The sequence below is a fragment of the Lampetra fluviatilis genome, chromosome 48 (assembly GCF_964198595.1).
Source record: "Lampetra fluviatilis chromosome 48, kcLamFluv1.1, whole genome shotgun sequence".
NCBI classification, from domain to species: Eukaryota; Metazoa; Chordata; class Hyperoartia; order Petromyzontiformes; family Petromyzontidae; genus Lampetra; species Lampetra fluviatilis.
The window spans coordinates 1,845,666-1,861,555 of record NC_136322.1 but is presented as its reverse complement, the minus strand read 5'-3'; the positions used below and the strand labels follow the sequence as shown (position 1 = coordinate 1,861,555).

At 45.8% G+C, this 15,890-nt stretch overlaps 1 protein-coding gene across 1 annotated transcript in view; it reads right to left on the bottom strand.

Annotated features, from left to right (window-relative positions):
- LOC144948273 (glutamate--cysteine ligase catalytic subunit-like) overlaps window positions 1–11,640 on the bottom strand; it is a 39,339-nt gene extending 27,699 nt beyond the window's left edge. The window contains exons 1-2 of the mRNA XM_078877704.1: window positions 11,267–11,640; window positions 5,401–5,513 (exon numbers count right to left, since the gene is read on the bottom strand). Of these exons, the coding sequence (XP_078733830.1) occupies window positions 5,401–5,513; window positions 11,267–11,413 (260 nt within the window). The 5' untranslated portion in view covers window positions 11,414–11,640. The remainder of the gene's footprint in view (window positions 1–5,400; window positions 5,514–11,266) is intronic.
- Window positions 11,641–15,890: the final 4,250 nt, after the last annotated feature.

Sequence of the window (15,890 nt, the reverse complement as noted above, 5' to 3'; positions counted from 1 at the left end):
TACTCAGTAGTTCAGCACAATTGTGTGTTGGAGAGTAAACCCACAACATTTACAATTCGAGTACGACGTTTTGCAGGTAACTACACCCAGCATCATCAGGCGAGAGCCATAATTGTCTTAGAGGTGAGGGTAATTGTATTTGAATCCATAGTTTGAAAAAATATATATAGCAGTGTAATTTCGATTCCATTTTATGGAACTCAATTGTTAGCCCGTCATAGGATGGAAGCTGTCATATAAAAAATGTAAATTAATGTGTCATTGTAAATTTTATTAGGAAATGTAGCACATAAAGAAAAAATTCTTAACTTATTAAATTAAATTAAGGACGTTTAAAGATTTCTCGGTATACAATATTTTGTGTGAATCTCTTATCACTGTTCAAAAGGTTTCCTTGCAGTTGGCTCAGTTGGCTATCCTTGATGAACACTTTGATCCGCTGAGGATATGTAGATCTAGACAGAGCCACGTACAGCTGGCCATGGAAAATACGGGTTAATTGAGATAAATACCCACATTTTCAAAAGTCTGATCCTGCAACTTGATGATCGTCATTGCATATGCAGGAATTATTGGAATTTGTCGTCGTTTCAGTACGAAAGGAAAAGTGACATCACTTTGAGTTAGGTCGATTCTCGGGATGAAGACGATTTCGCCTCGGTTGCATTCCAATACAATATTTGCGGTGATTAAGTTATTTTGTAATGATTTGACCATCAAACGCGTTCCATTGCAAAGGCCATTCTTCGGGTTAAGATTTTGCAGCAGCATGATGATAACGCCTGTCTTCAGTGCCAATGTGTGTGAAGACATTCCTGAAGGTGTTTAAGCGTGAAGAAATTCTGGAAGGTAAATAAATGCGTCCACAGAATCTTCTGACACGATCAAGTCCGAGCTGTAATGATTTTGGATATCTCCGGACAGCTGTGTGATGATGTTTCTGTTCATATCGAGAGTATGCTTGTTGGTAGGTGCCATAATCGCTTTTTTCACAAGTTCTTCGGCAGGCATGTGTTGCAAGCTTTGACCGTACATTGCGGTGACCAGATCATCAACCGTGATCATTTGAGGTGGAATTTCAATGGAACCTAACCGCAATCGAGATAACTCCGTCAAACTTCCCTATCTAACTTTCAGCAGCCAATTGCTATGCTCATTTTGACCATCACTCCGAACGTTTGCCGTGAAAGTCAACTTGCAAAAATGCTGCCATAATACGCTGGATTTGATACAGCACTCGACGACATCAACATGTGTGCCTTTTGGTACAACCGGCAAAGTCTGTCTGAAGTCGCCACCGATAACGATGACTTTTGCACCAAATGGGCATTGAATCTGCGCGATGTCACGCAGCAGCTGATCGATGCATCGAATGCCATGCTTTGTCAGCATCGTAATTTCCATCAATTATTATGAATGAAGCTCATCGTTTCGCCTTGTGGCAAATTAAGTCTCATCGACAAAGAAGAGGTATCAAGGAGGGGAACTGGAAGCTTGAATCCGCTGTGCACAGTTCGTCTGCCTTGCAGTAAAGTAGCTGCGATTCCAGTGGTGGTAAAAGGAAGAGCGATGTGACCTTTTTCACAAACAAATGAGAGCAGCGTGGAGTACAGGAAAGTCTTACCAGATCCGGCAGGATAATCTAAGTAGGAAAGTCTGTTCTGAGCATGCTCATCATCGACAGCTCTCATTATTGCTGTTAAAGCTTCAAACTGTTGGCCATTAAGGGAGGAAATTCCCGTTTCCACTTCTCGTTCTTCATGCACTGCATCGTATAGCTGAGCTTCGATTGGATATGGCTTATCGGTTCGGGAATACCAATTGATGCACAAGACAATCTATGTTGCTTGAGAATAGCGTTGATGTCGTGCAGAGGCATGTTGCAACATTCTCATCATAACACCGTAGATAATCCAGCAACATGTCAAGTTAATGGTTGTTCCACAACTCGTGAGCAAACGTCTGTCGCATATGATTGGGCATTTCGTGGACTCCTGCATGCATCGAGCCCATTCTTCGTCTGAATCCAGCAAATGCCGATGAAAGGCAGCTTCCTTGAATGCGTTGTAAACGACACCATCGACGGTTCAGAGAAATTCAAAACTGGTAGCGCCTTTGACGTGATGCAACAGCATCCTCAGATAGAAGCGCTCCTCATCTATTATTCGAACACTGTATAATCTCGCAACGATCTTAGTGCCTCCTCTTTGTCGCTGCTTCCAGTTGTTGTTGACATACACAATTGTAGGGAATGTCGTTGTAGATAAATTATTGTGCGTGTGGATCTTTGAAGCATTGCTGAAACCTAGCTTCGATCTTCGTGCGACCTGTTCGTGCGGCTTCCAACGCCTCATCTTCTCAACCCTCTTGGAACATAAGTCATTGCTGAGGTGGCAAATGCATGGGCAATCTCATCACGGCATGCGAGCTATCATGCATTGGCGACTCGAGCAAACGCCACATAGCTCTGGTGCACTGACGTATCTTGCGTTGATGAAATTTCACAGCTCGTCGTGTGTAAGTAGAGAAATCTCGCTGGTAGTGATCGTCATATTGGCGCAATAGAATCCTTTGTAAATATATTTATAAATATATTTAACAGCTCGTAGTGACGTGCAGACCTCAACATTGATGTGAGCATTGTACATCAGCAACAGATATGGATTGTACGGCACCACATATCTGTTATCCATTGACGATCCACGAACTTCAGCTGAAATTCCTTGTCGCCGATGATACAAAGGATATCCGTTAACATTGTGCACTGTCATGGTAGCAAATTCCTTCGGGAACGCCTTTTAGTACCTTCCATTTTGCATGCAGGCTGCGCGAGAATTTGCAGCTGCGCATGGGCCATGCATCATGCATCTTGTGACAATTTCGTGTAACCGCGGATTTTTAGCCGCAACGGGAATTTCAGCAGGCACAACCTGATGAATGTGCTCATAGCTTGTGAATCTATCATCAACTTGCAATGTTCCCAGGATGTGTGCGTGAGGCAGACCACGATTCTGGAACTCGATGGTGTAGACGAAAGCCGTTGAGATTCCCAGACCGCCATGGACAGTGAGATCCTGCATCAACGATTTCAGTTTCAACTTGAAAACACGTGCCACTAAGTCAAGTCGATCAGATGCTTGTTCACCTTGCTGCAAATTGTTGGTGATTTCTCGCCACCTTGGATTTCCAGTGAATGTTATGAAGAGATCGGGAGCTATTGCTTTGTGAAAATTGTAATGGCGTCCGTGCTTTGCTCTTTCATGTTCCGCGGTGAACCTTCGAAAGGCGATGGCAGAATAACAGGAATTCCGGCTCGTCCTGCAGCCATTTGATAGGCATTCTCTAAGTGATCGGCAAGTTTTTGATAAAGCTCAACTCGTAATTTCGGCTGATGTTGACGTATGTAATTCAAATTATTAGGTTCAACCTGCAGGTACGAATCGACAATACACGGTTTTGTAAGCTTTCCAGCACTGATTTGTGGGTTGAATGTGCCTCTGATCACCGTTTGCGCTCCAACATACTGTTGCGTTGACTTGAGCTCCAGCATCAAAGTGTCTTGGCTCTGGCGAGCTCTCCATCTCTGCTGTCTTTCTCTTTGCAAACGGCGTTTCTTAGCTGCAGTATCTTCGTCCTCCATGATGTTTGGCAATCCTGGGCTCACGTATTTAGATCTTATGACACTTAACGTGCTCCAGCAGCTGTAAAACTGCGAATATGGTTGCCTCGCGCTTTTTAGACACTGTAGAGGGGCAGTGTGATCTACAGAGGGGCCACATTTAGCTGGCAGAGTCAAAAGAAGCATTAAAATTGGTAATTTTTTGACCAGGAACTCTTCGGTATCTTACACAATAGTCAAAGGTGAGCAATTTATGTGGCTGTCTAATTTGAAAAAAAAACTGTAACTTCACTTTAGCACTGTTTTAAAATCACCTGAAGCTGTTAACTAACAAATGAATCTTCTCCAAAGGGCGCTTAATAGGGAAGAGTGAAGAAAGTAGAGTGGTGATACTGTCTGAAGTAACTTAGCAAATAACGAAGACCAAAGAGAAGCATTAGAGTTATGAATAAATGTATCAGAGTATAATTGTATCTCTTCTAAATGTAATTGCAAAGAATATTGAAAAATCTTGACTTAAAGCATTCATGACTGCAGTAATTCATATTATTTGGGTCTTTCGGTAGAGTCACGTAGATAGGTTCAAAGAAAATCACAAACAATAACAAAAACTACGTTTCTTTGAACCTATCTATGGGACCCAAAAAATATGAATATTTTAAAAAGAATGTCATTAAACACTTCACTGCATTTCACTGTAGCACTGCAATAATGGCAGTGAATGTTGCACAAAACGAAGTCATAAAACACCTGACAGCATTTGACAGCAGCACTGTATTAATCGCAGTGTTTGTTGCACGCAACTATTTCATAAAACACCTGACGTAACATCATAGTAGCACTGTAATTAACGGACCTATCAATTATTTGATATTTACTGCTCTGACACTTACCTTCCGCTTTCGCTCGCTGGGTTGAAAACAATTCGAATTCAATATAATGTCTGCAAAGTAGCAGAGAAATGTTTATTATAGCATAATTAGGAAGCTAAAGACACCAAATGCACAGTGATGCGGCGTATAATGATTTATTTCCTTCACTTTGTATGAAGATACGTAAAATCGAAAGCGAATTTGCATTTAAAAAATGTCATAGCCGCTCGACCTTCTACTGCGGTCGTCTGAAAATCCAGGCACACGTGAATAATAATGAGGGGAGGGGCGCATGTGGAGTAATGTCACGCGCGGGACACAGACACAAACTTTTTTGGTTCGTTATATTAGTTGAGGCGTTGATTTATTTATTAGGTTTATTTACCATGAAGAAAGGTTAAAATTAAAGCCAATTTGCGTAAACAAATGTTCTTTTCCGCTGCACCTTATTAATGCGGAGTGAAGTTACCCGTTCATGATTATTAATGAGGGGGGGGGTCCATGTGGAGGACACCACCTGTTTATGATTATGTGACGTCACGCGCGTTACACACAGACATTATTGGCTCATTATATTAGTAAATGCACGGCTGGGGCTGGATATTTTGTACCAAAAATCTAATCGATTCCGAAACTTTACGAAAATAGAATCGGAAAATCTATTCCTCTGGGATCGGCTCGCCATCCCCAATCGCCCTCACCACCTCTGCGTGTCATTATCCCTGCTTGTCTACAGCCTGCGTGCATTCCTCCTGCTCCTCCCCGATGGGGGGAGCAAGGTGGGGGGGTAGTGGGAATTCTCACAATTTACGCAAAGTGTTGGGTTTGAAAACGGTTCTGGGCCGTTGGGGCACGGCCGCTCTCCTGTGAGCATGTGGCAGGAGGAAGGGGAGGGTGAGGAGGTCTCACCCCGGGTTGGCCTCCTCGTCCATGGCTCTCAAGTCGTTGATCAGCTCCTCTGCGTTGAACAAGACACGGGCCCTGCGCGCCGTGTGATCGAAGGAGACGAGCATGTACTCGACCTGCGTGCTCACACGGGGGCAGACGCAGAGGAGGGGGAGATGGAGAGAGGAGGGGGAGACGGAGAGAAGAAAGGGACACGGAGAAGTGGAAGTATGTAATAGCGGCACTGCCATTTCATCACGGCCAAGCCGATGCCCCTTTCAGAGTGAAAATATCAACAAACGCATTCGTCAGTAACACTATGGCGCTAGAAGTTAAACGACAAGTTTTTGTTGCGTGATTGTGTTTTGTTGATTATTATTTCATGTTGAATTGGCCTTCCCCCCCGCACCTTCCCTCCGGTGTGACGGAAGTTCAACATTCAGACGACCAGCAACATCATCATCACCTTCACCAAAGGCAAATCCCCCCGAACAGTCTGTAGGGGCAAGTGCTGTTAGCGAGCACCTACGAAGGCCGGCACGGCACATGAGGGGGTGTTTGGCCAGCATCACGCCGGCCGCCTTTGTCTCCCCCGTGCCAATGTTTACACATCGCACTAGGTACTCATTTGAGACCGAGTCGACCTAGTGGAATCCCAGGTACCGCTTCAGACAATCGTCACTGGTGTCCGTGAGCGGGCATCTAACTACCGCCAAAGATGCCCCGTACAGGCTCCACCGAGTGCAGGAGAAAGTTGTTGTGAGTGAGCAACCACCATCGACCGACTGTCACTCACACAGTCACACTGCAATGGGCTCGAGGTACAGGTGTGTAATTGTAATTGCTGCTTCTGACTGGGCATAGAGGCAAAAGGGAACGCACCTCATCACGTTAGATACACACATCGTCACTTCACACTGACCTCATCCTCTCACCTTGTCTTATCACCTCGTCTCATTTACCTCATCCCCTAAATAATATCATCACCGCGTCCTCTCACTTTTTTTCTTAGTCACATCATCACCGCGCTCACTCGCTTTGTCGTCAGCTTGTCTCTCTCACCTCGTCCACTCACTCATCACCTGGTCTCTCTCACCTCGTCCCCTCACTTATCACCTCGTCTCTCTCACCTCGTCCCCTCACTCATCACCTCGTCGCCTCATCATCACCTCGTCCCCTCACTCATCACCTCGTTCCCTCACTTTTCACCTCGTCGTTCTCGCCTTGTCTCTCTCACCTCGTTACATCACTCATGACCTCTATTGCATATATAGGTCCTTTTCCAACATTGATATTAAGAATAAGTCTGACAATATGTATATTTTTATAATAATCGATCGGGGTGTCGCTTGGGGCAAAAAGGTTGGCGACACAAACACCTTCCCCTAAAACAGCAGCTGCCTCCCACAAGCCACACCAGGCTAGGAAGTAGACATAACAGGTAATACAAAAAAACCCTGGTGCAAAAGGGGAGAGGTGGGGGGGTTGCTAATGAAATTCTGGGGAAATCTCTACACGGCTTCAAAGGCTGCCACATAGCACGTACAAGCAACATGCGCCACAATTCTTCCCGGGCGGCAAGAACCGAACAGACACGTTTTTTAAAAAGTTGTTTTTAGTTAACGGTAAAGTTCGAAACTTAGCGACAAGAATAAGTCGACATCAAAGACTGCCAACACACTCACTCAGATTAAGTACCAGACTGCAGTCTACATTAGTGACTTTTATTATTACTTACCTTATTTTACTCTTATTCACCAGAAATATTGTTTGTTATTGTATATTTCTATCTACGTGAATTTACTTAGCCAGATCTCCAAACCTCAGGATATCAAAATACAACTCGAGAATAAAAGGCACGGATCCCTGGATACAGACGGGGAACAAGGTTAATAAAACCCTAGGAATATCTGTGGTAACAACTATGGTAGATCACAAATCTTGGTTAAACATAAACCAAATAATAATTATGAAATATTATACCGAGGGTCATCCAGAAGAAATAAAATGCGAAACATGTAAATCACACACGACCATGATATATATGTATTCCATAGAATCAGAACCTCCAAACCGCCTTTGTCTTCCAGAAACACGTGGTAGCAATACATCACACATGCAGGGAGGGCGCCTCCCCTTAAGATATCAAACACCATGAAGAAATTCCAAACCACGCCTACTGTAAACACTGCTCAAAACATGCCCTTGAGTCACTTAAAGCGTCAAAACCGCAAAAAGCGATACATATAGTGAGAGAAAAAAGTATTTGATCCCCTGCTGATTTTGTACGTTTGCCCACTGACAAAGAAATGATCAGTCTATAATTTCAATGGTAGGTTTATTTGAAAAATGAGAGACAGAATAACAACAACAAAAATCCAGAAAAACGCATGTCAAAAATGTTATGAATTGATTTGCATTTTAATGAGGAAAATAAGTATTTGACCCCCTCTCAATCAGAAAGATTTTTGGCTCCCAGGTGTTCTCTTTAAGAGTGTGCTCCTAATCTCAGCTCGTTACCTGTATAAAAACACCTGTTCACAGAAGGAATCAATCAATCAGATTCCAAACTCTCCGCCATGGCCAAGACCAAAGAGCTCTCCAAGGATGTCAGGGACAAGATTGTAGACCTACACAAGGCTGGAATGGGCTACAAGACCATCGCCAAGCAGCTTGGTGAGAAGGTGACAACAGTCTGTGCGATTATTCGCAAATGGAAGAAACACAAAAGAACTGTCAATCTCCCTCGGCCTGGGGCTCTATGCAGGATCTCACCTCGTGGAGTTGCAATGATCATGAGAACGGTGAGGAATCAGGCCAGAACTACACGGGAGGATCTTGTCAATGATCTCAAGGCAGCTGGGACCATAGTCACCAAGAAAACAGTTGGTAACACACTACGCCGTGAAGGACTAAAATCCTGCAGCGCCCACAAGGTCCACCTGCTCAACAAAGCACATATACATGCCCGTCTGAAGTTTGCCAATGAACATCTGAATGATTCAGAGGACAACTGGGTGAAAGTGTTGTAGTCAGATGAGACCAAAATGGAGCTCTTTGGCGTCAACTCAACTCGCCGTGTTTGGAGGAGGAGGAATGCTGCCTATGACCCCAAGAACACCATCCCCACCGTCAAACATTGAGGTGGAAACATTATGCTTTGGGGGTGTTTTTCTGCTAAGGGGACAGGACAACTTCACCGCATCAAAGGGACGATGGACGGGGCCATGTACCGTCAAATCTTGGGTGAGAACCTCCTTCCTTCAGCCAGGGCATTGAAAATGGGTCGTGGGTGGGTATTCCAGCATGACAATGACCAAAAACACACGGCCAATGCAACAAAGGAGTGGCTCAAGAAGAAGCACATTAAGATCCTGGAGTGGCCTAGCCAGTCTCCAGACCTTAATCCCATAGAAAATCTGTGGAGGGAGCTGAAGGTTCGAGTTGCCAAACGTCAGCCTCGAAACCTTAATGACTTGGAAAAGATCGGCAAAGAGGAGTGGGACAAAATCCCTCCTGAGATGTGTATAAACCTGGTGGCCAACTACAAGAAACGTCTGACCTCTGTGATTGCCAACAAGGGTTTTTCCATGGAGTACTAATTCATGTTTTGCAGAGGGGACAAATACTTATTTCCCTCGTAAAAATGCAAATCAATTCATAACATTTTTGACATGCGTTTTTCTGGATTTTTTTGTTGTTATTCTGTCTCTCGCTGTTCAAATAAACCTACCATTAAAATTATAGACTGATCATTTCTTAATCAGTGGGCAAACGTACAAAATCAGCAGGGGATCAAATACTTTTTTCCCCTCACTGTATTTTAGTACTGAATAGCTATACAAGAGATACGGAAATTGAGTCTTGCTGCGGCAAACTCCGGGGGTGGGCCCTGTAATCGACCAAGGATGGCAAGGCTTGAAGAGTAGCGATGTGTCACCGAGTACGAGTTCGGCGCTGACAAACGAAGTATCGCTAAAAGTTTAATTCTACATTGAGTGCCAGCTGCCACTAGCAGCTGCAGCAAGAGAGAAAGAGAGAGTGATGAGCAACGACAAGCAATCAACCTGGAGAAAGGGTGGAAAAGCGCCAAGCATCAACCAAGCGAGCATCGCACAGGACCAGCAGCAGCGGCTAACGACTACTCACGAGCGTGTGGACTCGGAAGCCGAGCATACTCCTGCAAAGGTCAAGTCTACAAGGACCAACCGTGCACGGAGCAGGAGAGAGAGCACGCAACCAGCACAGCCGAGCAAGAGTGCAGGCCCCGGCGACCTGAGGACGAGCTGCGAGCGCAATCGGGCACCTTCAAAGACAAGCGTCGTGCTGACTCATCCAGCAGCAGACAGGCCTGTAGCTGCCGCCAGGAGAGAGCGAGGTCGCCATGTGTATAACATGCCCACACACACACACACGCACATAACAGGACTAATACGATTACTCCAAAGTTATCTTTGTGTTTGAAAAAGCGTGGCCATCCTAAGGTGGTGCGTTAACTGATCATGAAAAGCATTGCTGCCCATCGAGTTACGTAGCTACGGTCGTTTAGAAGTATTTTAGTCATTCTTGTTGTTAATAGCCTAACTGTACCAATGAATTCATTGACGAAACTAACCATTTAGAAACATCTATGTTACGAATCTACACACTCGCAGGGAGTCTATTGTGTTAAAAATCTTTCTTTTGATCACAGGAATCTTGCCCACGAATGTATTGAAGCCTTAGCCAATTGATAAGCATTTACTAGACAAGCAGGCACACTGCCGTACACCATGGTTCCAAGACATTTCGTTAATTGCATAATCTTACCAATGAATTCATCGTGGTCTACCTTTGCTTTCGGGACATGTTTCTTTATTGCTGTTTGTATGAATATTGTCACATTAATTTTAAAGGACTTTTTCTCATCGCCGTGAATGATCGCTTTACTCTGAGGAATTAACCGATTGTTCTGTTACCCAGTTTAACAAACGTAATAATTGAGGGTTAAATGTACGTATCAATGAGGAGGACATCTCCAGGAGTACTGTGTTGACATTCCTAGTATAAGAGTTCACATATTAGAGTGTTATATTTTTGTTTCGAGATTAAAGTTGCTCAACACAGAAGAGTCTGAGCAGTGCCTTCCTAAGTGAATGCGTATTAATAATCTTAATTAGAATACCTGTATCCTGCAGTGAGATCTGAATTATGAGACTTGACATAAACACTAAAACATAACCAGTAAAAGTTAAAGCGAGAATCATTGTATTATCATGATTGATAAGACAACCCTAGACAACGTAGCCGAGCCTAATGAGCACAATTACATACACTTGCATAACTTCATACAGTGACACTTTCTTCATTGTATTATCACGATTCATAATACAACCCTAGACAACGAAGCCAAGCGTAATCAGCATACTTACATCACACTTACATAACTTGATACAATGACACCTTCTTCACTGTATTATCCCGATTGATAATGCAACCCTAAACAACGAAGCCAAGCTTAATCAGCATACTTACATCACACTTGCATAACTTTAAACAATTACACAATTCTAATTAGCATACATTTATTTGCAAAATTACACAAATTAGCATAATTTTGGATAATTACACCTTTTTATTTTCATTTTATTTTTTTGTTTTTATTAATTTTTCAAGACCGAATATATACAACACCTGGTCGCCTCACTCATCACCTCGTTCCCTCACTCATCACCTTGTCGCCTCATCACCTCGTCGCCTCACTCATCACCTCGTCGCCTCACTCATCACCTCGTTCCCTCACTCTTCACCTCGTCGTTCTCGCGTTGTCTCTCTCACCTTGTCGCCTCACTCATCACTCGTCCCCTCACTCATCACTTCGTCGCCTCACTTATCACCTTGTCGATCTCACCTCATCACCCCAGAGGAGCGGGTGGTCCCCGTGGCCCCGCTGCGTGAGGCCCCGCACGAGCTGCTGGAGGCCGCGTGCGCGCACGAACCCCGCGCGCAGCTTCGTGTCGCTCCAGCGCAGCGTCGTTCCTCTCAGTTGCGGCGCCATCCTCGGTAACGAGGTGAAGCGATGAGGTTGGGGTGTGGACGAGGTTGAGGGAGTGAGGGGGGGGTGGCGGCTGACGAGGGGAGGAGAGGAGGGAGATGACGGGGACGAGGGAGAGACGAGGTGGACGGAGTGAGGGGAGTGACGAGGCGGCGAGATGAGAAAGATGACGGGGCTACAGAGAGACGATGAGGTGAATGACGAGGTGAGTGACGAGTTTATGAGGTGGAGGGGGCGATGAGGGGAGGGGGATGAGGGTGGGAGACGAGATGAGGGAGATGATGGGGGCTAGGGAGAGGTGAAGAGGTGAGCGATGAGTTGATGAGGTGGAGGGGGGATGAGGAGAGTGAAGAAATGAGGGAGATGACGGGAGCTAGATAGAGACGATGAGGTAAGCGACGAGGTTTGTTGGAGAGAGTGAGGGGGGCGATGGCGAGATGAGGTGCGTGATGAGCGGGTGTGATGGCAGGTGATGGGAGGCGATGAGGTTCAGAGAGATGTTGATGAGGTTAAAGACGACTTGCGGAATTGAGACGACGTGAGGGAGTGTGATGAGGTGAGGGTAAGGACGTGTGATGAGGTGAATAGGTGAGGGCTGAGAGTGTTTGAGATAACGAGGTGAGTGTGGAACAGACACACACTGAGGTTAATCACAGCGTCATTAGAAGCTACTTCTCAGACACTCGTATTGGAAGATAAAAAAGCGTGATTGAGCTCGAAGACAGAACCTTTGAAGAAGCTGGTTGCCAAGTGGGCAAAACTAAACGTATGAACCACAAGTTCACCACAGTGTTCACGCGTCACCCTCTATTGTGCATGTTAGCATACACGTCTGTGTGTGCGTTGGTGTGATATGTGGTCGTGTTGATGTGTTCGTGTGCACGTGTGTGTGTTAATGTGTTTACGTGCATACGCTTGTGTGTGTATGTGTGTATTTTCGCGCGTATGCGTTCACGTGCATATGGAACACGCATATGGAGGTCTTGATATGCAGTGCGTTCACGTTTGTGGTTTACACGTGAACGCGCATGTCCATGGTTATGTGTACGTGTTGATGCACAAGTGTTGATGTGCTGTGCGTTCGCGTGCGTTGTTTACACGTTGCGCGAGAGCCAGAGAGGTTCCTTGCGCTCTCACTAGAGGGGTCACCCTGTGGTGCCTCCCATCCGCAGTGATGGTGTCTTACCCCGCGTGCTGCCTCGCCCGTCTCTCACCTGGCCAACATCAAGAGCTGTCACGACCGCCGCCGCCTCTTAACCCTTATCCTGCGTCGATCTCCTCTCTCTCTGGCTTTTATTGCCAGCGTTAGACACGTGAGGCGCCTCGGGGAGTCACAAACACACCCCATAGACATGCCAACAGAAAACAATCACGAAGACGTGCCCTGATCATCTGCAGGCGCACGAAACATCAATCGTGCTGAGTTTATTTTTTAGTTGGTTGTGTGCAGGAAAAGGATTTTAACCACAACCATCATTATTACACTGGCATATAGCCCGTCCAAAGACCGGTGGATTGCAGTTCATCTTAAATATTCAATAGAAAATAATGACGCGCTCATGATTTCATTTTGACTTAAAACTTTCATGACTGCAGGAATGAATATTCTTTGGTGCTTTCGGTAAAGTCACGTAGATAGAAAAATAAAAATAAAGTTAATAAAAATAATATAAAACAAAAAATACAATGTAGACTGTAGCCTGTTTCTTAATCTTAGTGAGTGTACTGGCAGTCTATAATATAGACTGAAGCCTGGTTCTTTACCTCGGTGAGCGTACTGGCAGTTTTTATTTATTTTACATTTTTCTTTGCTTTTTTTTGTATTACCGCTCGTGATTATTAATTAGGGGGTGGGGTCCACATGAGTGAAGTCATCAGCTCATGATTATTGATGAGGAGGGGAGCTCCATGTCGAGTGACGTTACCCGCTCATGATTATTTATGACGGGGCGGGGGTCTACGTGGAAGACCCCACCTGTTCATGATTATTAATGAGGGGGGCTGGTCAACGTGGAGTGACGTCACGCGCGTTACACACATACATTCTTGGCTCATTATATTAGTGAATGCATGGCTGAGGCTGGACATTTTGTACTAAAAAATCTAGTCAATTCCGAAACATTGCGAAAATGTAATCTGAAAATCTCTTCCTCTAGGATCGGCTCCCCATCCCCAACCGCCCTCACCACCTCTGCGTGTCATTATTCCTGTCTCCAGCCTGCGTGCATTCCTCCTGCTCCTTCCCGAATGGGGGAGGGGGGAAGCAGTGGGAATTCGCATAATTTACGCAAAGTGTTGGATTTGAAAAACGGCTTGGAGCCGTTGGGCCACGGCCGCTCACCTGTGAGCACGTGGCAGGAGGAGGATGATGAGGAGGAGGTCTCACCCCGGGTTGGCCTCCTCGTCCATGGCTCTCAAGTAGTTGATCAGCTCCTCTGCGTTGAACAAGACGCGGGCCCTGCGTGCCGTGTGATCGAAGGAGACGAGCATGTACTCGACGTGCGCACTCACACGGGGACATGTTGTGTATACGCCCCCTTTTTATTTTTTTTAAATATTATTTGTTATTTTTTAGAATTATTCTGCCAACAACGTGAGAACGGACACGCCCCCACACTCCCACAGATGTGCGCACACCTCATTTCAAAGGAAAGAGGGCATGAAAGAAGGGTAATCAAGATCATAAAAACTCCCCGAATTTCACACAGGAGGAACAAGGGAGGGGAGAATGGCAGGCGGGGGGTTGGAATGACACCCTCTCGGAAACAGCCTTGCAGGGCCGGGCACCACGGAGGAATATATAATTATATTCTTAACAAAGGAAATTAACACGCTCTCGGAAATAAATAAATGAGCGCATGCGCCGGGTGCTTCCACCGTGGAAACAACCGTCTTTGTCTTCCCACAACACGGACAGCAAAAATTGCACACGCAAGGAAATAACATTTCCATGAGAGATCGGGTCACGATGAAACATCGGGAACACGGTTTCGGCATAACTGGGGCATAATGGAAATAAGTCGCATTTCAACTTCCAAACCAAAACAACTTAAGCTGTGTGAGACAAAAGATATGATCCCACAAGGGAGGGAATAATTAAGCTCGCTTAACGCGTAGGTTTTCGCGACAAATATTATTCAGTAACAAAAACATGGATTCGAATATTTCTTATATATATGTATATAACTCGACGCGAATCATCGGTCTGATGGATAACTTCGGTGGCGCCGTCACGAGGCCCCCCCCCCCTTCCAGAACGACACACAGCTGTGTCTTCAAAGCTAAAAAACACACGGACAAACACGCACGCGAAACACACGGACGGACACGCACACGACACACACACGACACACACACACACACGGATGCAGATGGTCCCACCCACAGGAAGGTTTTATGACAGACTTTGAACAACTCGGGAAACTGAGGGGATTTTCCCAATATATACCGAAGGAAAATCCATACAAACCACTTCGTCCGGGCCACGGGCCCCACCAAACAGATCGTCAGGGCTTCTGGCCCCATCACAGATACCCAGGGCTTCGGCTCCAACTCTTCTCGTCGCCGCCAACAAGAAGCTTTTCGTCATCCACAAGGACGAGGTTCGCGGGGTGCCGAGGCGCATCGCCTGACCCAAACGAGTACACGAGACTCAACCCCCTTGCCGTGTCACCACGCCGAGCTGCATCGCCTGCCGCACACGAGTGTACGAGCCCAGCTCCCGTGCCGTGTCGCCACGCCGAGGTGCATCGCCTGACCAAGCAAACGAGCGCGGCCGCGCCGACAATCATCGTACGGGGTCAGCCGAGGGCGGAGTCTGCAGCAGCTGATCACCGCAACCGCGACAAGGAGGGCCCTTCTCCGAAAGTCGTTCGTACCCACAACTTCCCCCACCAATAGACCCACACACACGCACGCATCGACGCCCCACTCACCTGTGAGACTATCCTATCTAGTTCACCCTTATCATCGTATCAACCCTAGTCAATTATCAGAAGACTGATTATCAACCACATGAACCATTAGCTGGCCATGAGGAATCGTGGCCCATCGAGTGATTAAGAGTCCGTCGGTTATAAGAGTGAGGTTGTTTTCCGTGCCTTTACCTCATTCCGCTCATCACATAGGCGATCAATAGACTCGTCGAGGCAAACTCAACCTCCCGAAATCCTCATTACGAATCGACCGTGCACAAAGAGAGGAAAACTTGTCAAACCAGTTTTCTTTGTCAGAGAATCTCGCCGAAGAATTAATTAAAACAGAGCCAGATCCGCTCGCCACACACACACGCCCTCCCACACCATTATATCAAACAATCCGTTAAAAGGATATTATACTTGCCGACGAATCTATTGACATATACTTTCGCCTCTGGGATACAATAAGTGTTTTTTCTTACCGCAAAATGAAGTGTGTCATGCTTGGTTTCAAACTCGGCCAGTCGCCGATTGTGATCGATACCAAAACAAACTAATGAGAT